This window comes from Eleutherodactylus coqui, chromosome 6 (genome assembly GCF_035609145.1).
Source record: "Eleutherodactylus coqui strain aEleCoq1 chromosome 6, aEleCoq1.hap1, whole genome shotgun sequence".
In the NCBI taxonomy this organism is placed as follows: domain Eukaryota; kingdom Metazoa; phylum Chordata; class Amphibia; order Anura; family Eleutherodactylidae; genus Eleutherodactylus; species Eleutherodactylus coqui.
Genome location: NC_089842.1, coordinates 142,882,063 through 142,904,492, shown reverse-complemented (window position 1 = coordinate 142,904,492; position 22,430 = coordinate 142,882,063). Strand labels below are relative to the sequence as shown.

Sequence of the window (22,430 nt, the reverse complement as noted above, 5' to 3'; positions counted from 1 at the left end):
CACTCCCAGGAACTGTTCTCGGGCCCCTGCTTAGATTGGGCAGCAGCGGTTCCTCTCCCACCAGAGGAGTTTATCGTCACTGATGCCCAACCATTCGAAAGTTCCCGGGGTCCGGGGGAAGAGCCTGGGGACTTCCGCCAACTGTCTCAAGAACTTTCTGTGGGTGAGGAGGACGATGACGATCAGACACAGTTGTCTTGCAGTGAGGTAGTAGTAAGGGCAGTAAGTCCGAGGGAGCAGCGCACAGAGGATTCGGAGGAAGAGCAGCAGGACGATGAGGTGACTGACCCCACCTGGTGTGCAACGCTTACTCAGGAGGACAGGTCTTCAGAGGGGGAGTCAAGGGCATCAGCAGGGCAGGTTGCAAGAGGCAGTGCGGTGGCCAGGGGTAGAGGCAGGGCCAGACCGAATAATCCACCAACTGTTTCCCAAAGGGCCCCCTCGCGCCATGCCACCCTGCAGAGGCCGAGGTGCTCTAAGGTCTGGCAGTTTTTCACAGAGACGCCTGACGACCGACGAACAGTGGTGTGCAACCTTTGTCGCGCAAAGCTCAGCCGGGGAGCCAACACCAACAGCCTCACCACCACCACCATGCGCAGACATATGATGGCCAAGCACCCCGCAAGGTGGGACGAAGGCCGTTCAGCGCCTCCGGTTTGCACCCCTGCCTCTCCCCCTGTGCCCCAACCTGCCACTGAGATGCAACCCCCCTCTCAGGACACAGGCACTACCGTCTCCTGGCCTGCACCCACACCCTCACCTCCGCTGTCTTCGGCCCCATCCAGCAGTGTAGCTCAGCGCACCGTCCAGCCGTCGCTTGCGCAACTGTTGGAGCGCAAGCGCAAGTACGGCCGCCACGCACCCGCACGCTCAAACGTTAACCATCCGCATAGCAAAATTCATCAGCCTTGAGATGCTGCCGTATAGGGTTGTGGAAACGGAGTCCTTCAAAAGTATCATGGAGGCGGCGGCCCCGCGCTACTCAGTTCCCAGTCGCCACTACTTTTCCCGATGTGCCGTCCCAGCCCTGCACGACCACGTCTCCCGCAACATTGTACGCGCCCTCACCAATGCGGTTACTGCCACGGTCCACTTAACTACGGACACGTGGACAAGCACAGGCGGGCAGGGCCACTACATCTCCCTGACGGCCCATTGGGTGAATTTAGTGGAGGCTGGGACAGAGTCAGAGCCCGGGACCGCTCACGTCCTACCCACCCCCAGAATTGCGGGCCCCAGCTCTGTGGTGGTATCTGCGGAGGTGTATGCTTCCTCCACTAAAGCACCCTCCTCCTCCTCCTCCTCCTCCTCTGTCTCGCAATCAAGATGTGTTAGCAGCAGCATGTCGCCAGCAGTCGGTGTCGCGCGGTGTGGCAGCACAGCGGTGGGCAAGCGTCAGCAGGCCGTGCTGAAACTACTCAGCTTAGGCGATAAGAGGCACACGGCCCACGAACTGCTGCAGGGTCTGACACAGCAGACCGACCGCTGGCTTGCGCCGCTGAGCCTCCAACCGGGCATGGTCGTGTGTGACAACGGCCGTAACCTGGTGGCGGCTCTGCAGCTCGGCAGCCTCACGCACGTGCCATGCCTGGCCCACGTCTTTAATTTGGTGGTTCAGCGCTTTCTGAAAAGCTACCCACGCTTGTCAGACCTGCTCGTAAAGGCGCGCCGGCTCTGCGCACATTTTCGCAAGTCCCACACGGACGCTGCCACCCTGCGCACCCTGCAACATCACTTTAAGCTGCCAGTGCACCGACTGCTGTGCGACGTGCCCACACGGTGGAACTCTACGCTCCACATGTTGGCCAGGCTCTATGAACAACGTAGAGCTATAGTCGAATACCAACTCCAACATGGGCGGCGCAGTGGGAGTCAGCCTCCTCAATTCCTTTCAGAAGAGTGGGCCTGGTTGGCAGACATCTGCCATGTCCTTGGTAATTTTGAGGAGTCTACCCAGGTGGTGAGCGGCGATGCTACAATCATTAGCGTCACCATTCCTCTGCTATGCATCTTGAGAAATTCCCTGCAAACCATAAAGGCAGCTGCTTTGCGCTCGGAAACGGGGGCGGGGGAAGACAGTATGCCGCTGGATAGTCAGGGCACCCTCCTGTCTATTTCTCAGCGCGTACAGGAGGAGGAGGAGGAGCATGAGGAGGATGAGGAGGAGGGGGAAGAGACAGCTTGGGCCGCTGCTGACGGTACACCGGCTGATTGCCTGTCATCCTTTCAGCGTGTATGGCCTGAGGAGGAGGAGGAGGAGGATCCTGAAAGTGATCTTCCTAGTGAAGACAGCCATGTGTTGCGTACAGGTACCCTGGCACATATGGCTGACTTCATGTTAGGATGCCTTTCTCGTGACCCTCGCGTTGCACGCATTCTGGCCACGACGGATTACTGGGTGTACACACTGCTCGATCCACGGTATAAGGAGAACCTGCCCACTCTGATTCCCGAAGAGGAAAGGGGTTCGAGAGTGTTGCTATACCACAGGACCCTTGCGGACAAGCTGATGGTAAAATTCCCAGCCGACAGCGCTAGTGGCAGAAGGCGCAGTACCAAGGGCAAGGTAGCAGGGGATGTGCGTAGATCGAGCAGCATGTACATCCCAGGCAGTGCAACAGTCTTTAAGGGCCTGGCCAGCTTTATGGCTCCCCACCAAGACTGTGTCACCGCTCCCCAGTCACGGCTGAGTCGGCGGGAGCACTGTAAAAGGATGGTGAGGGAGTACGTAGCGGATCGCACGACCATCCTTGGTGACGCCTCTGCCCCCTACAACTACTGGGTGTCGAAGCTGGACACGTGGCCTGAACTAGCGCTGTATGCCCTGGAGGTGCTTGCTTGTCCTGCGGCTAGCGTCTTGTCAGAGAGGGTGTTTAGTGGGGCTGGGGGAATCATCACAGATAAGCGTAGCCGCTTGTCAACCGACAGTGCCGACAGGCTAACACTCATCAAGATGAACAAAGGCTGGATTTCCCCAGACTTCTGTTCTCCACCAGCGGACAGCAGCAATACGTAAGCAATACGTAGGCTGCACCCGCGGATGGAAGCTACGTTCTCTCTCACCATCCAAAACGGGGACATTTCTGCTTCATCAATCTGTGTATAATATTCCTCCTCCTCCTCCTGCTCCTCCTCCTGAAACCTCACGTAATCACGCTGAACGGGCTTAAAAGCGTTGGAACTTTAACTTGAACCAATTTTTCGTTACACTGGGCTGCCTCCAGGCCTAGTTACCACTTAAGCCACATTAACCAAAGCGATTCACCTGCCATCTTGGTTGGGCATGGCCAATTTTTACTGAGGTACATTAGTACTGTTGGTACACCAAATTTTTGGGGCCCTCACCTACAGTGTAATCATAGCAATTTGTATGTTCTTCGCCTGCACTCATGGTACAGAAAGGTGTGTGGGGTTGGCCTACACTTTAGCTACATAAATGTAACTTGGGCCTTGGCTATACTAAGGCTACTGAAATGGAACTAAGACTGCGCTCCCGCTATACTGCTGCTTCGGAATTGTTACTGGGGCCTGTCTTGAGTGCTACTATTGCTGACATGGAACGAAGACTGCGCTCCCGCTATACTGCTGCTTCGGAATTGTTACTGGGGCCTGTCTTGAGTGCTACTATTGCTGACATGGAACGAAGACTGCGCTCCCGCTATACTGCTGCTTCGGAATTGTTACTGGGGCCTGTCTTGAGTGCTACTATTGCTGACATGGAACGAAGACTGCGCTCCCGCTATACTGCTGCTAGTGATATGTTAGTGGGGCCTGTCCTAATGCTACGGCTGAAATGTTACGAATTCTGGCCTCTGCCTATACCGCTGCTAATGGTATGTCTCTGGGGTGTGGAAACAGAGGCTTCCCAAAGACATGATGGCGGCGAGGCCATTTCCCACCAACGCGGTTACTGTAAAGGTGCATATAACCACGGACACGTGGAGAGGACACGTAGTGCCTCAAAAACATCCCCCTCCTCCTCCAACAGGGAAAACATTCTTGGCAAATGTCTTTGCATTGGTTCGTCTGGTGGCAGTCCAAGAATTTCACCTTTACCGACACAACGAGAGCCCCCACACCATCCCCCCGCCACGGCCCACTTAATCCTGGCCGCATTCCGAAAACCAACAAAATACAACCGTGCTACTAGGTCCGCAGTCACCACCACATTACCACCAACGCGGTTACTGTAAAGGTGCATATAACCACGGACACGTGGAGAGGACACGTAGTGCCTCAAAAACATCCCCCTCCTCCTCCAACAGGGAAAACATTCTTGGCAAATGTCTTTGCATTGGTTCGTCTGGTGGCAGTCCAAGAATTTCACCTTTACCGACACAACGAGAGCCCCCACACCATCCCCCCGCCACGGCCCACTTAATCCTGGCCGCATTCCGAAAACCAACAAAATACAACCGTGCTACTAGGTCCGCAGTCACCACCACATTACCACCAACGCGGTTACTGTAAAGGTGCATATAACCACGGACACGTGGAGAGGACACGTAGTGCCTCAAAAACATCCCCCTCCTCCTCCAACAGGGAAAACATTCTTGGCAAATGTCTTTGCATTGGTTCGTCTGGTGGCAGTCCAAGAATTTCACCTTTACCGACACAACGAGAGCCCCCACACCATCCCCCCGCCACGGCCCACTTAATCCTGGCCGCATTCCGAAAACCAACAAAATACAACCGTGCTACTAGGTCCACAGTCACCACCACATTACCACCAACGCGGTTACTGTAAAGGTGCATATAACCACGGACACGTGGAGAGGACACGTAGTGCCTCAAAAACATCCCCCTCCTCCTCCAACAGGGAAAACATTCTTGGCAAATGTCTTTGCATTGGTTCGTCTGGTGGCAGTCCAAGAATTTCACCTTTACCGACACAACGAGAGCCCCCACACCATCCCCCCGCCACGGCCCACTTAATCCTGGCCGCATTCCGAAAACCAACAAAATACAACCGTGCTACTAGGTCCTCAGTCACCACCACATTACCACCAACGCGGTTACTGTTAAGGTACATATTACCAGTCTGACTGGGGCATGCAGACACCTTGACAGAATGAATAGTGTGTGGCACATAGGTTCCCCATTGCTATGCCCACGTGTGCAGCTCCTGATGGCGGTGGCACAGGATTCTATTTCTCATTGCTTCTGTACAGCATTGTGGGCTATCGCCCCGCCCCTTTTAAAGAGGGCCGCTGCCTAGCCATGCCAACCCTCTGCAGTGTGTGCCTGCGGTTCCTCCTCATGGCAGAAGCACTTCTAAATAGACATGAGTGTGGCGTGGCATGAGGGCAGCTGAAGGCTGCGCGGGGACACTTTGGTGTGCGCTGTGGGGGGGAGTGGGGGCGGTTGGTCAGCATGTAACCCAGGAGAAGTGGCAGCGGAGTGTCATCCAGGCAGTGATTGTGCTTTGTTGTAGCTAGTGTGGTGCTTAGCAAAGGTATGCCATGCTAATGAGGGCTTTTCAGAAGTAAAAGTTGTTGGGGGGGGGGCCCACTCTTGCCGGTATTGTGGCTTAATAGTGGGACCTGTGAACTTGAGATGCAGCCCAACATGTAGCCCCTCGCCTGCCCTATCCGTTTCTGTGTCATTCCCATCACTTTCTTGAATTGCCCAGATTTTCACACATGAAAACCTTAGCGAGCATCGGCGAAATACAAAAATGCTCTGGTCGCCCATTGACTTCAATGGGGTTCGTTGTTCGAAACGAACCCTCGAGCATCGCGGGAAGTTCGTTCCGAATAACGAACACCCGAACATTTTGGTGTTCGCTCATCTCTAGTCTTTATACATTTACTCTGGCCAGTGTTGAGACTACCAAGTCTACTTATGAGGGTCTAGTCCTTTATTCTGGATAGGCCATCTTGGCCATTTACTGTGTCCACCTGAGGGGACACTTATCCAATAGAAGTGGGCATTTTTCCCACTTAATATAGCCGTAATCCCTTATTAAGGCAGCATTGCTGGCCAAGGTTATTTAAGACTTCTTGACCTCCCTCTGTGTTAACCTTGAGGACTTTAGTGAGAAGTCCTCTGTTATTTCTCAATTAACACTACAATTTGGTACCTGGTTCACTTTTGGTTCCTGAAGAGCCGGTTACACGGCAAAAAACACGTCGAGCTAGTGAACTATTTTGCTATTATAGCAATGTGTTGAAAGTTAGTGAAGTATCTCTGTGAACATTCTAGTGCAGAGTAGTGGGTGGGGGCACTGCCATTGCTCCTCACTTAACTTAACCTATTCAATTATCGGACAAATTGATTCTATTGAGGGCACATATATTCGGTGGGGCCTATTTTACAACTGGAATCCTTTTTATGTGAATCTTAAACAATCCCTTAGTCTGAAAAACCGTATCTGGGTCCCACTTTCAACCCAGATAAGAAGTAGTGTTTGTTATATCTTATTGTTTGTCCTTTCTGAGCCCTTCCTTTTTAAATTTATAAAAGTTAGGTTTTAAAGGGAATTAAGCAGTGAAGGTATTTCTAGTCCTTATAATTCCTCTGCCGCAGTAAAGGCGGTAATAAATGGGGATCCACCGCACGTAGTATAAATCCCACTTAAATATTAACCGGTGACTTGTCCTCAGCTGACGAATGCATATCCTGCAATAACAGTCCATAGGTTCCTGGCTCATCTCGTCACACTTCTGTATTTTTAGTACATGGTGATTGGCAGGCCTGTCTAGTCCCTGAAGTCTGGTGGTGTGCACACAAAGAAATCACAGAAAGAGGACATATCAATTCAAAAGAATTACTGCCAACGGTCATACTTACTGATATACTGATGAAAAATACAAGGGCCAGTATGGACACCACATCCCTCCGCATGCAGTCTGCCAAGTTGCAATATGAAGGAACATTGTACACGTACAGAATACTGATGAACAACCACTGATACACCTACAAAATGTTGCAGGGAGTGGCTGACTAGTATTAGGGCTCATGCCCACAGCCGTGACAGGCTCCACAAGCAGAATACCGCAGCGGAATCTGTGACGGCGCTCCCCCCATAGACCCCATACTCACCTCCGGATCCGCTGTGCAGCTTCAGCACGACACACCAGCATGCATACGCAGTACAGTGTATAACATGCCAGCAGCATCATATGACGCAGTGGGCGGGGCGCATATTCACGCTATACTTCCGCTGTGCTACAGCGGATGTATAGCATGACCAGTGGCTTCCATTGACTACAATGAAAGCCGTCCGTACATATTCCCGCGGCATCACGAGTAATTTCACCCTGAGAAATGCCACTTTTGGCACTTTTAATAAATATGCACAAATTCTATCTGTTTATTTTTACTACCTAAATAAAGTCTAATATGTGGCGTAAAAACAATGTCAGAATCACTTGGATATGCAAAACTTAATGAAGTTATTCTACGTTAAAGGGATACATGTCAGATATCTAAAATTTGTCCTGGTCATTAAGGCGCAAACAGGCTTTGTCACTAAGGAATTAAAAAAACAATATAAATTTGTTATTGTCAAAATTGTACTGACTCACAGAAAAAGAATGAAATGTCATTTTGACTACAGCATGAACATTGTAAGAACAAAAATCCCACTAATTGCAGGAGTTGGGTGGGGAGAGGGTCTTTCCATTTAACCTACTAAAAAACGTAAAAAAGTTTTCCAATCAATGATTTGCTATGTTAAATGGTACCAATAGAAACTACAGTTCCTCCTGTAAAAACACATGACCTCATGTAGCTAGTCGCTGGAAAAATAAAAAATAAAAAAGCTTAAGACCTGCAGCGGGAAGGGGTTAATGGAAGTTGGGCATTTTGTAAGAGTGTTTCTTGTAAGTGACAAGAAACAAAAGCAGGAAGTTATTTTTCCCTTTTGTTTTTGAGGTGAAGATCTTCCCTCATTCCACACTGATATCGTAAAGCATTTCTCTGGTGTCTGTATGCAGGAGACGAATGTGGCCATGTCTTCACATCCCTTCACTATCTATTTCTGTAAGTAGACGGCTAAAACAATCTTCACACAGTAGAAGGAGCAGCATAGAGATTATATAGACTGTTAGATGTATTATATGTTATGTCTCTGCTGTCGTACTTATGTGTGTCTGGGCTGAGCCGTACAATTGTGACTCTGAAAGTACAGTACAAATGTAGTTGTTCTCAATTTGTCATTTAAAGAGGTTGTCTGAGTTAGGCCTCATGCACACGGCAGGTCCTGACTGCACCAGGTGATCTTGCGTACCTGTGTGTGCAGGCAGTGGTGTCCGAGCGGACCACTCTTCTTCCGGCTTCTCTGTATTGTGAATGGTCTGCACAACTCGCAGTACAATTTTTTTTTAAACTCCTGCTTTTCCTGCGAATCTGCTGCCTGTCTGCCATGTCAATTTGCAGATGGGCCGCAGGTCGGAAAGCTTCCATTGACTTCAATGGAAACTGTCCTTGCAGGAACCGCAGGAAAATGGAGCATGCTGTGATTTTTCACCCGCAAGCGGAAACCTCAATTGGTTTCTGCTCGTGTGCATGAAGAATCTTTTTTGCTTTGCAAGCTATGGAGGGTTATTGCTGCAAAACCCGACCGTTTGCATGGGGCCTTAGAGAGCTCCCCATGCTCTAACATAAGAAAGAACATATACTCACCTTGCCCCACCCCTGCTGTGTCCTGGACTGGTGCTGTGCGCTTGTGTGTTTACAGGCTGCAGTCCTGCACAGTTTACAAGTCGTCACAAGTGCTACAGCCAATAACAAAGCCTAAAAACATGACATGAGAAGGGAGACTGAAGCAGCAGCGTAGGACATAGCAGGAGCTAGGAGAGTTTATACTAATTTGGTATGTTAGAGCATGGAGACCTGCTTGTACAGAAATTCTATAACTCAGACAACCTGCTTTAGTTCTGCATTCTTTACAAATTGTGATCAGAATTTCCAACTTCTTTTTTTTAGCAAATAAAGGTACCTTTACACATGCAATTATGGGCGGCTATTGGCCCGTGTATATATGGCCCCTCACAAAGCACTGAGGGAGAACTTACTCAGTAGTTGCCAGTCCTTCTGTTTACTGAGCGGCTTCTTGATCAGGGAACACAGGAGCCATTCAATCTTTGAGCAATTGCCTGTTTGCAGTGAATTGATGTGGCCGGTAGAGATCTCCAGCATGCTCCACCTCCATTCTCTAATGGACTATTGTTCCTGTGTACAAGTACAAAAGTGACAGTCACTGGGACAGTCATCCTGTACTGACCGGGACTGTACTTTACCTGCAAGTTAAGAACAACTATTCTAACTTTCAGGTCACTTAACAAAGGGTAGTTATGCTGGACTTCATTTAATAAGAAGAGGGAGTCATGAAACTAAACAGTTAATATTGTTTAGGCATCATCGTAAATCAGTTAGTTGGAGCTAAGCTGGGACAAGCCCCTGGAGTAAGGAAAAAAGCTGGGGGTTCCGGCTTATTTTGTATTGCGCACTTAAAAATTGATAACAGTGTTAGAAGACGAAAGTGAAGGGTGGTAGGCAGTATGGAGTGAGAAAGTGAAGAGATCAGTCGAATGGGAGAGAGAGGAGCTGAGATAGACACGAGAGGAAGCGGATATCCATGTGAAGACCCAGCTTCTCCCTTCTCTTCTGTCCTGCTGTAATTAGAGACTCCTTATGTAAACTTGCAAGAAATCCTGTGTGTAGCCCAGAAATCACCCAGACACTGCAAAGCTGTTTATTTTCCCAAACCTGAAGTCCATTCAAGCCAGCTTTGCTTTCTACCAGGCAGCAATACAGCCGCAAAGCTTCAGACAGGAAGTAGAGAATCTTCATGGACGTTTGTGAGTACTAAAGAAAATTTAAGCACAGTGTTTCAGGAAAGGCAAAACTGTTAGTGAGGTTGATAAGAGGTATTTTCTCGTCAGATCTCTATATAGCTCTTCCTTAGCTCAAATGCTGCTTTCTCAAAGTTTGTTTTTCCATGTATAAAGTGTTAAACAGTGTATATACAAGTTGTATATGCAATTTTTGGGGCTCAAGAATAATGTAAACAACCACGGGCCTGAAAGAAAATGGTGTGCCTGTCATTTACCTACATACGTGTGTTAGTCTTATTTCGCTACCAAGCATTTTTAATCCAGGCACTGGCGTCAGGATCACCTAATTCTATTAGTCATCCAGATCCTCTACCTTCAATGTTGCACGAAATTACAAAAAGCATGCTTCACTCATTGCCACCGTGATATGGCTCCTAAGCCACATTTTAGAAACTGCTCACAGAGTGCAGGCTTCCTTGCCCAAAACTGAGAGATATGTTATCTGAATTTCTCAGGGCTTTATCTGTACTATCTTAAGTGGATGCTCTGATGACTATCAGTCCTCCTAGCCTAAAAACAGAGCACTCTTACACTGATATATTAAACAGTGCGATCTTTAGCCATTGGGCATAAACACTTTGGAGATGTGTGTATAAGCATCAAATACCACATCATCCACATATTTGATGCAAGTGCCAACATCGGCTCTGATCGCAAAAAGAGGGGATATCCCCATATAATTGGGTTACACTCTTTAACTCTCTGAACTACTCCATCACAAGTACTAGAAACACTTCAGGCAATTCTGTGCCCAGGCAAATATACCACTATGCTAAATACAGTATAAATCAGTGGTATTATCGGTCGCAGGCGCCGACCACCTGTATCTCTCGAAGGACAATATAAATAATCACGAACTAACTACATATGAGTGCTATAAGCCCTACGAACCATTTTTCATTTGGGTATTTGAGTACAATATACAGAGGCTATTTGTCTTGATCCTGATGAATCGGCTCACTTATTACATCAGGGCCGTAGAAACGCGTCAATTAAATATTATTTATCTATCATCCTTAGCCTTCTGAAATAAAATTGATACCGTTATTACCACTGTATAAATAGTAATATAACCATACCTGTAAATCTATTAAGGGAACGGTAATTAAAGGGGTTGTCTCGCAAAACGAAGTGGGGTTATACACTTCTGTATGGCCATATTAATGCACTTTGTAATATACATCGTGCATTAAATATGAGCCATACAGAAGTTATTCACTTACCTGCTCCGTTGCTAGCGTCCTCGTCTCCATGGTTCCGTCTAAATTCGCTGGCAGCTTGCTGTTTTAAACGCGCTTGCGCAGTCCGGTCTTCTCCTTTCAGCACGAGCCGCTTCAGTGTGCTCCCCGCTACAGCTCTTCTGCGCATGCGCAGACGAGCTGTCACTGCTCGGGAGCGCGCTGGAGCGGCCATTCTGTACCATCCTCTGTTAGAGGAAGGTGCAGAGCCGCCCAGCCGAGAAGCCGCCCAGCTGTCCCGCCGTCCTGCCGTCCAGGTAAGTGATGGGCCGGGGGGGCTGCCGCTGCGCCGGGGGGGGCTGTCGTCGCTGTGCCGGGGGGGCTGTCGCTGCAATGGGGGGGCTGTCGCTGTGCCGGGGGGGGCTGCCGCTGCGATGGGGGGGCTGTCGCTGTGCCGGGGGGGGGGGGCTGCCGCTGCGATGGGGGGGCTGTCGCTGCGATGGGGGGGGGCTGTCGCTGTGCCGGGGGGGCTGTCGCTGCGATGGGGGGGCTGTCGCTGTGCCGGGGGCTGTTGCTGTGCCGGGGGGCTGCCGCTGCGATGGGGGGGGGTCGCTGCGATTGGGGGGCTGTCGCTGTGTCGGGGGGGGCTGCCGCTGTGATGGGGGGGCTGTCGCTGCGATGGGGGGGGCTGCGCCGGTTACCTGCTGCCTGGCGGTGGGTGACTGGTCGGCCGTGTTCACTCCAGGGGTCCGATCGGCAGCTGCGGGGCATCTGGTTGTCAGGGAGACACAGCTGGTAGCGTCTCGGGAGCGCGCACGTCGGGCTACAGCAAGCGATGGGAAAAGAGCCGGCGGCCATCTTGGGAAAATTTTTATAAGTTGCTGAAACGCTGGAACGGTAAGTACAAACCAGCTAGAAAAGTCATTTACAGGGGGGCTTAATAATGTATGCTTAATTAGGGGGACTGGGCAAAAAAAAAAATCCACTCCTGCCTCGAGACATCTCCTTTAACATCGGTATAGTGGATCACCACAATAAGGTGATATACCTACCCCCTGTCCTGTATGTTCTTTGGGTGTTTGTATGTTTATGTTCATCTAGTTTCCTGATGTGTGCTGGGCCATTTGGTGGTGTGATTTAGCTTATTTTAAATAAAGTCCTATAATAAAAGTTATATTTTAATAATAGAACAGATTATCTAATCTAATATTTCTGGGGCACTTTCACAGTGAAATAATATTTAGGATTATGTACATGAGCTACGTGTCTTTCTTGTGGTTTTCCTGATACTACAAGAAACTGCACAAAAAACTTTATGTATGAATGTATCATTACGGTCAAAAACCAATTTAATTTATTGTCATTCCATTGATTTTAAAGGGGTTGTCTAAGTTGTAGATTTTCACTAAAACTCCTTCTCCTTGTAGTAAATTAACCAACTAGCATGTACTCACCTCTCCCCACTGTTTTCTGCGCTGCCACTCTGGGCATTTCCTCTGACGTCACATTTACTCATACAGGCTCCCCCAACCTGTTTATAGCGGCTCTGTTATTGGCTGCATCAACTGTGATGTACCGTAAACAGGCAGGAGCAGCCTGTAAATAAACTAAGAAGTAAAGGGCCGAGCAGCAGCAGGGGCACAGCAGGAGCGGGGAGAGGAGAGTTTATGCTGGCTTGCTATTATACTGCATAGGGAAGGAGTTTTAGTAAAACCTACAACTCAATTATCAGCAAAAAGTTTTTCTCTTGGTTTTAACTGAATGCATCTTAACTTCCAGATATTCTGCTACCTGCATTACATTTAGCTTGGGGTGAGTACAGATATTTTTTTGCACATTGTGATTATCAATTTTTAATTGCTAAAGAGTCAAGAAAACATATTACAGATTCCAGAAAATAACAGGATTCAGTAGAACTTTTCAGGGATAATGCCACAGTATAATGCTGTTTTTGTTGAAAAATTGTATTTTGAGTCTATGAATCTGAGGTAGTGAATAGTATAATACCAAGACCAAAGACAAATAGACCACAAAAAAAAACAATCTCATGGAATAATATTCCGCATGCATCCAAAAAAAGGTCTCCCATGGATCAGACCCCTAGTAATAATCAAAACCAGGGAAAAAAACAACATTTCATAGCTCTAACTAGAGAAATCAAATGAATAGAAATTTACATTAACCAAAAAATGTTTCTGAGCACTTGGGTCAAGTCTAGCTGCAATCATCCACAGGTGGTTATATAAACTAGAAGGATCATCTTGGTGTTATTGCTTCAAAGTTTGAGACATCTCAGACATTTGGCTAGTCGAACAGATTATTTGAATTCAGTTCAAGTCACGTCTGCTCCCCTTCTCCCCTCAATCTCCTAATAATCCTTCTATTCCTGTTCTTCCACTTCTCAGTAAGTCAAGTACAGGTGACAGACAATAAATCACATATACAATCGCACACTCCACAAGAGACAATTACAGTACTGTGTGGACCTAAGTCTGGGACACGGCAATTTACTGACATTTATGTACAAAAGATAAGTATTGGTAATTCTACAGTGTACCTACAATATAAGTACTATAGGGATAACATTTTTATGTGCACTCATATATAGGAAATAGAGATGAGCGAGCACCAAAATGCTCGGGTGCTCGTTACTCGGGACGAAATTTTCACAATGCTCGAGGGTTCGTTTCGAGTAACGAACCCCATTGAAGTCAATGGGCGACCAGAGCATTTTTGTATTTCGCCGATGCTCGCTAAGGTTTCCGTGTGTGAAAATCTGGGCAATTCAAGAAAGTGATGGGAACGACACAGCAACGGATAGGGCAGGCGAGGGGCTACATGTTGGGCTGCATCTCAAGTTCACAGGTCCCACTATTAAGCCACAATACCGGCAAGAGTGGGCGCCCCCCCCCCCCCCTCCCAACAACTTTTACTTCTGAAAAGCCCTCATTAGCATGGCATACCTTAGCTAAGCACCACACTATCTCCAACAAAGCACAATCACTGCCTGCATGACACTCTGCTGCCACTTATCCTGGGTTACATGCTGCCCAACCCCCCTCCCCCCTGCACGACGCAGTGTCCACAGCGCACACCAAACTGTCCCTGTGCAGCCTTCAGCTGCCCTCATGCCACACCACCCTCATGTCTATTTATAAGTGCGTCTGCCATGAGGAGGAACTGCAGGCACACACTGCAGAGGGTTGGCACGGCTAGGCAGCGACCCTCTTTAAAAGTGGTGGGGCGATAGCCCACAATGCTGTACAGAAGCAATGAGAAATATAATCCTGTGCCACCGCCATCAGGAGCTGCACACGTGGGCATAGCAATGGGGAACCTATGTGCCACACACTATTCATTCTGTCAAGGTGTCTGCATGCCCCAGTCAGACTGGTAATATGTACCTTAACAGTAACCGCGTTGGTGGTAATGTGGTGGTGACTGCGGACCTAGTAGCACGGTTGTATTTTGTTGGTTTTCGGAATGTGGCCAGGATTAAGTTGGCCGTGGCGGGGGATGTTTTTGAGGCACTACGTGTCCTCTCCACGTGTCCGTGGTTATATGCACCTTAACAGTAACCGCGTTGGTGGTAATGTGGTGGTGACTGTGGACCTAGTAGCGAGGTTTTATTTTGTTGGTTTTCGGAATGTGGCCAGGATTAAGTGGGCCGTGGCGGGGGGATGGTGGGGGGGCTCTCTTGTTGTGTCGGTAAAGGTGAAATTCTTGGACTGCCACCAGACGAACCAATGCAAAGGCATTTGCCAAGAATGTTTTCATTGTTGGAGGAGTAGGGGGATGTTTTTGAGGCACTACGTGTCCTCTCCACGTGTCCGTGGTTATATGCACCTTAACAGTAACCGCGTTGGTGGTAATGTGGTGGTGACTGCGGACCTAGTAGCGCGGTTTTATTTTGTTGGTTTTCGGAATGTGGCCAGGATTAAGTGGGCCGTGGCGGGGGGATGGTGGGGGGGCTCTCTTGTTGTGTCGGTAAAGGTGAAATTCTTGGACTGCCACCAGACGAACCAATGCAAAGGCATTTGCCAAGAATGTTTTCATTGTTGGAGGAGGAGGGGGATGTTTTTGAGGCACTACGTGTCCTCTCCACGTGTCCGTGGTTATATGCACCTTAACAGTAACCGCGTTGGTGAGAAATGGCCTCGCCGCCATCATGTCTTTGGGAAGCCTCTGTTTCCACACCCCAGAGACATACCATTAGCAGCGGTATAGGCAGAGCCCATAATTCGTAACATTTCAGCCGTAGCATTAGGACAGGCCCCACTAACATATCACTAGCAGCATTATAGGGGGAGCACAGTATTAGTTCCATTTCAGTAATAGTAGCACTCAAGACAGGCCCCAGTAACAATTCCGAAGCAGCAGTATAGTGGGAGCGCAGTCTTCGTTCCATTTCAGTAATAGTAGCACTCAAGACAGGCCCCAGTAACAATTCCGAAGCAGCAGTATAGGAGGAGCATAGTCTAAGTTCCATTTAAGTAATAGTAGCAGCCTACACAGGCCCCAGGAACAATTCCGAAGCAGCAGTATAGTGGGAGCGCAGTCTTAGTTCCATTTCAGTAGCTGCAGTATAGCCAAGGCCCAAGTTACATTTATGTAGCTAAAGTGTAGGCCAACCCCACACACCTTTCTGTACCATGAGTGCAGGCGAAGAACATAGAAATTGCTATGATTACACTGTAGGTGAGGGCCCAAAAAAATTGGTGTACCAACAGTACTAATGTACCTCAGTAAAAATTGGCCATGCCCAACCAAGATGGCAGGTGAAACCCATTAATCGCTTTGGTTAATGTGGCTTAAGTGGTAACTAGGCCTGGAGGCAGCCCAGTTTAACGAAAAATTGTTTCAAGTTAAAGCTCCAACGCTTTTAAGAGCATTGAAACGTATAAAAATTTTTTAGAAAAATTATATGAGTGAGCCTTGTGGCCCTAAGAAAAATTGCCCGTTCAGCGTGATTACGTGAGGTTTCAGGAGGAGGAGCAGGAGGAGGAGGAGGAATATTATACACAGATTGATGAAGCAGAAATGTCCCCGTTTTGGATGGTGAGAGAGAACGATGCTTCCATCCGCGGGTGCAGCCTACGTATTGCTTAGGTATCGCTGCTGTCCGCTGGTGGAGAAGAGAAGTCTGGGGAAATCCAGGCTTTGTTCATCTTGATGAGTGTTAGCCTGTCGGCACTGTCGGTTGACAGGCGGGTACGCTTATCTGTGATGATTCCCCCAGCCGCACTAAACACCCTCTCCGACAAGACGCTAGCCGCAGGACAAGCAAGCACCTCCAGGGCATACAGCGCTAGTTCAGGCCACGTGTCCAGCTTCGACACCCAGTAGTTGTAGGTGGCAGAGGCGTCACGGAGGACGGTCGTGCGATCGGCTACGTACTCCCTCACCATCCTTTTACAGTGCTCCCGCTGACTCAGCCTTGACTGGGGAGCGGTGACACAGTCTTGCTGGGGAGCCATAAAGCTGTCCAGGCCCTTAAAGACTGTTGCACTGCCTGGGCTGTACATGCTGCTCGATCTCCGCACCTCCCCTGCTACCTGGCCCTCGGAACTGCGCCTTCTGCCACTAGCGCTGTCGGATGGGAATTTTACCATCAGCTTGTCCGCCAGGGTCCTGTGGTATAGCAACACTCTCGAACCCCTTTCCTCTTCGGGAATGAGAGTGGGAAGGTTCTCCTTATAGCGTGGGTCGAGCAGTGTGTACACCCAGTAATCCGTAGTGGCCAGAATGCGTGTAACGCGAGGGTCACGAGAAAGGCATCCTAACATGAAGTCAGCCATGTGTGCCAGGGTACCTGTACGCAACACATGGCTGTCCGCACTAGGAAGATCACTTTCAGGATCCTCCTCCTCCTCCTCCTCCTCCTCAGGCCATACACGCTGAAATGATGACAGGCAAGCAGCATGGGTACCGTCAGCAGTGGGCCAAGCTGTCTCTTCCCCCTCCTCCTCATCCTCCTCATGCTCCTCCTCCTCCTCCTGAACGCGCTGAGATATAGACAGGAGGGTGCTCTGACTATCCAGCGACATACTGTCTTCCCCCGGCTCTGTTTCCGAGCGCAAAGCGGCTGCCTTTATGGTTTGCAGGGAACTTCTCAAGATGCATAGCAGAGGAATGGTGACGCTAATGATTGCAGCATCGCCGCTCACCACCTGGGTAGACTGCTCAAAGTTTCCAAGGACCTGGCAGATGTCTGCCAACCAGGCCCACTCTTCTGTATAGAATTGAGGAGGCTGACTCCCACTGCGCCGCCCATGTTGGAGTTGGTATTCCACTATAGCTCTACGCTACTCATAGAGCCTGGCCAACATGTGGAGCGTAGAGTTCCACCGTGTGGGCACGTCGCACAGCAGTCGGTGCACTGGCAGATTAAACCGATGTTGCAGTGTCCGCAGTGTGGCAGCGTCCGTGTGGGACTTGCGGAAATGTGCGCAGAGCCGGCGCACCTTTATGAGCAGGTCTGACAAGCGTGGGTAGCTTTTCAGAAAGCGCTGAACCACCAAATTAAAGACGTGGGCCAGGCATGGCACGTGCGTGAGGCTGCCGAGCTGCAGAGCCGCCACCAGGTTACGGCCGTTGTCACACACGACCATGCCCGGTTGGAGGCTCAGCGGCGCAAGCCAGCGGTCGGTCTGCTCTGTCAGACCCTGCAGCAGTTCGTGGGCCGTGTGCCTCTTATCTCCTAAGCTGAGTAGTTTCAGCACGGCCTGCTGACGCTTGCCCACCGCTGTGCTGCCACGCCGCGCGACACCGACTGCTGGCGACGTCCTGCTGCTGCTGACACATCTTGATTGCGAGACAGAGGTTGCGGAGGAGGAGGAGGGTGCTTTAGTGGAGGAAGCATACACCGCCGCAGATACCAGCACCGAGCTGGGACCCGCAATTCTGGGGGTGGGTAGGACGTGAGCGGTCCCAGGCTCTGACTCTGTCCCAGCCTCCACTAAATTCACCCAATGTGCCGTCAGGGAGATATAGTGGCCCTGCCCGCCTGTGCTTGTCCACGTGTCCATTGTTAAGTGGACCTTGGCAGTAACCGCGTTGATGAGGGTGCGTACAATGTTGCGGGAGACGTGGTCGTGCAGGGCTGGGACGGCACATCGGGAAAAGTAGTGGCGACTGGGAACTGAGTAGCGCGGGGCCGCCGCCTCCATCATACTTTTGAAGGACTCCGTTTCCACAACCCTATACGGCAGCATCTCAAGGCTGATAAATTTGGCTATGTGGACGGTTAACGCTTGAGCGTGCGGGTGCGTGGCGGCGTACTTGCGCTTGCGCTCAAACACTTGCGCTAGCGACGGCTGGACGGTGCGGTGCGAGACATTGGTGGATGGGGCCGAGGACAGCGGAGGTGAGGGTGTGGGTGCAGGCCAGGAGACGGTAGTGCCTGTGTCCTCAGAGCGGGGTTGGATCTCAGTGGCAGGTTGGGGCACAGGGGGAGAGGCAGCGGTGCAAACCGGAGGCGGTGAACGGCCTTCGTCCCACCTTGTGGGGTGCTTGGCCATCATATGTCTGCGCATGCTGGTGGTGGTGGCTCCCCGGCTGATCTTGGCGCGACAAAGGTTGCACACCACTGTTCGGTCGGTCGTCAGGCGTCTCTGTGAAAAACTGCCAGACCTTAGAGCACCTCGGCCTCTGCAGGGTGGCATGGCGCGAGGGTGTGCTTTGGGAAACAGTTGGTGGATTATTTGGTCTGGCCCTGCCTCTACCCCTGGACACCGCACTGCCTCTTGCAACCTGCCCTGCTGCTGCCCGTACCTCCCCCTCTGAAGACCTGTCCTGTGTAGGCGTTGCACACCAGGTGGGGTCAGTCACCTCATCGTCCTGCTGCTCTTCCTCCGAATCCTCTGTGCGCTCCTCCCTCGGACTTACTGCCCTTACTACTACCTCACTGCAAGACAACTGTGTCTCATCGTCATCGTCCTCCTCACCCACTGAAAGGTCGTGAGACAGTTGCCGGAAGTCCCCAGCCTCATCCCCCGGACCCCGGGAACTTTCCAATGGTTGGGCATCAGTGACGATAAACTCCTCTGGTGGGAGAGGAACCACTGCTGCCCAATCTGAGCAGGGGCCCGAGAACAGTTCCTGGGAGTCTTCCCGCTCCTGAGCATGTGTCATTGTAGTGGAGTGAGGAGGCTGGGAGGAAGGAGGAGTAGCAGCCAGAGGATTTGGATTTGCAGCACTGGACGGCGCAGAACTGTGGGTGGATGATAGCTTGCTCGAAGCACTTTCTGCCATCCACGACAGGACCTGCTCACACTGCTCATTTTCTAATAAAGGTCTCCCGCGTGGACCCATTAATTGGGCGATGAATGTGGGGACGCCAGAAACGTGCCTCTCTCCTAATCGCGCAGCAGTCGGCTGCGATACACCTTGATCAGGAGCTCGCCCTGTGCCCACACCCTCACTTGGGCCTACGCGTCCTCGGCCACGTCCACGTCCTCTAGGCTTACCCCTACCCCTCAGCATGCTGTATTACCAGTGATTTCCCAGGCAGGAAATAAATTGGCGCAAGCCTGCAGGACAAATAGAATGTTTCCCTTTTTGGGAAACGGAGGGCCCACTGACTATATTCAATCAGATAAGATATGTGTTGCACAGAAATGCAGTTATATGAAGTGCAGCAGAGCGGTTACTTTTCACAGGCAGCAAATAAATTGGCGCAAGCCTGCAGGACAAATAGAATGTTTCCCTTTTTGGGAAACAGAGGGCCCACTGACTATATTCAATCAGATAAGATATGTGTTGCACAGAAATGCAGTTATATGAAGTGCAGCACAGCGGAGACTTTTCACAGGCAGCAAATAAATTGGCGCAAGCCTGCAGGACAAATAGAATGTTTCCCTTTTTGGGAAACGGAGGGCCCACTGACTATATTCAATCAGATAAGATATGTGTTGCACAGAAATGCAGTTATATGAAGTGCAGCAGAGCAGTTACTTTTCACAGGCAGCAAATAAATTGGCGCAAGCCTGCAGGACAAATAGAATGTTTCCCTTTTTGGGAAACGGAGGGCCCACTGACTATATTCAATCAGATAAGATATGTGTTGCACAGAACTGCAGTTATATGAAGTGCAGCACAGCGGAGACATTTCACAGGCAGCAAATAAATTGGTGCAAGCCTGCAGGACAAATAGAATGTTTCCCTTTTTGGGAAACGGAGGGCCCACTGACTATATTCAATCAGATAAGATATGTGTTGCACAGAAATGCAGTTATATGAAGTGCAGCAGAGCGGTTACTTTTCCCAGGCAGGAAATAAATTGGCGCAAGACTGCAGGACAAATACAATTTTTCCCCTTTTGGGAAACGGAGGGCCCACTGACTATATTCAATCAGATAAGATATGTGTTGCACAGAAATGCAGTTATATGAAGTGTAGCAGAGCGGAGACTTTTCACAGGCAGCAAATAAATTGGCGCAAGCCTGCAGGACAAATTGAATGTTTCCCTTTTTGGGAAACGGAGGGCCCACTGACTATATTCAATCAGATAAGATATGTGTTGCACAGAACTGCAGTTATATGAAGTGCAGCACAGCGGAGACATTTCACAGGCAGCAAATAAATTGGTGCAAGCCTGCAGGACAAATAGAATGTTTCCCTTTTTGGGAAACGGAGGGCCCACTGACTATATTCAATCAGATAAGATATGTGTTGCACAGAAATGCAGTTATATGAAGTGCAGCAGAGCGGTTACTTTTCCCAGGCAGGAAATAAATTGGCGCAAGACTGCAGGACAAATACAATTTTTCCCCTTTTGGGAAACGGAGGGCCCACTGACTATATTCAATCAGATAAGATATGTGTTGCACAGAAATGCAGTTATATGAAGTGTAGCAGAGCGGAGACTTTTCACAGGCAGCAAATAAATTGGCGCAAGCCTGCAGGACAAATTGAATGTTTCCCTTTTTGGGAAACGGAGGGCCCACTGACTATATTCAATCAGATAAGATATGTGTTGCACAGAACTGCAGTTATATGAAGTGCAGCACAGCGGAGACATTTCACAGGCAGCAAATAAATTGGTGCAAGCCTGCAGGACAAATAGAATGTTTCCCTTTTTGGGAAACGGAGGGCCCACTGACTATATTCAATCAGATAAGATATGTGTTGCACAGAAATGCAGTTATATGAAGTGCAGCAGAGCGGTTACTTTTCCCAGGCAGGAAATAAATTGGCGCAAGACTGCAGGACAAATACAATTTTTCCCCTTTTGGGAAACGGAGGGCCCACTGACTATATTCAATCAGATAAGATATGTGTTGCACAGAAATGCAGTTATATGAAGTGTAGCAGAGCGGAGACTTTTCACAGGCAGCAAATAAATTGGCGCAAGCCTGCAGGACAAATTGAATGTTTCCCTTTTTGGGAAACGGAGGGCCCACTGACTATATTCAATCAGATAAGATATGTGTTGCACAGAAATGCAGGTATATGAAGTGCAGCACAGCGGTTACTTTTCCCAGGCAGCAAATAAATTGGCGCAAGCCTGCAGGACAAATAGAATGTTTCCCTTTTTGGGAAACGGAGGGCCCACTGACTATATTCAATCAGATAAGATATGTGTTGCACAGAAATGCAGTTATATGAAGTGCAGCACAGCGGAGACTTTTCCCAGGCAGCAAATAAATTGGCGCAAGCCTGCAGGACAAATAGAATGTTTCCCTTTTTGGGAAACGGTGGGCCCACTGACTATATTCAATCAGATAAGATATGTGTTGCACAGAAATGCAGTTATATGAAGTGCAGCACAGCGGAGACTTTTCACAGGCAGCAAATAAATTGGCGCAAGCCTGCAGGACAAATTGAATGTTTTCCTTTTTGGGAAACGGAGGGCCCACTGACTATATTCAATCAGATAAGATATGTGTTGCACAGAAATGCAGGTATATGAAGTGCAGCACAGCGGTTACTTTTCCCAGGCAGCAAATAAATTGGCGCAAGCCTGCAGGACAAATTGAATGTTTCCCTTTTTGGGAAACGGAGGGCCCACTGACTATATTCAATCAGATAAGATATGTGTTGCACAGAAATGCAGTTATATGAAGTGCAGCACAGCGGTTACTTTTCCCAGGCAGGAAATAAATTGGCGCAAGACTGCAGGACAAATACAATTTTTCCCTTTTTGGGAAACGGAGGGCCCACTGACTATATTCAATCAATAATATATGTCTTCTGGCCCTGCCTACACAATTCTCTCCCTGTAGTATTATTGCAAGGCGCAATGCTCTGCAGACAGCCGATTTTGAAAAGAAAAAAATATGCAACACTGCTAACAGCAGCCTGCACAGTACTGCACACGGATAGATGTAGCCCTAAGAAGGACCGTTGGGGTTCTTGAAGCCTACACTCATTCCTAACACTCTCCCTACCTAAGCACCACTTCTGTCCC

The 22,430-nt window shown here is 49.4% G+C and overlaps 1 protein-coding gene across 2 annotated transcripts in view; it reads left to right on the top strand.

Moving 5' to 3' along the window:
* The first annotated feature begins 7,914 nt into the window (after positions 1-7,914).
* LOC136631484 (leukocyte immunoglobulin-like receptor subfamily A member 5) overlaps positions 7,915-22,430 on the top strand; it is a 49,166-nt gene continuing 34,650 nt past the window's right edge. For both annotated transcript variants that reach the window (XM_066605785.1, XM_066605784.1), the window contains exons 1-2: positions 7,915-7,986; positions 12,800-12,832. In XM_066605785.1, the coding sequence (XP_066461882.1) occupies positions 7,935-7,986; positions 12,800-12,832 (85 nt within the window). In that variant the 5' untranslated portion in view covers positions 7,915-7,934. The remainder of the gene's footprint in view (positions 7,987-12,799; positions 12,833-22,430) is intronic.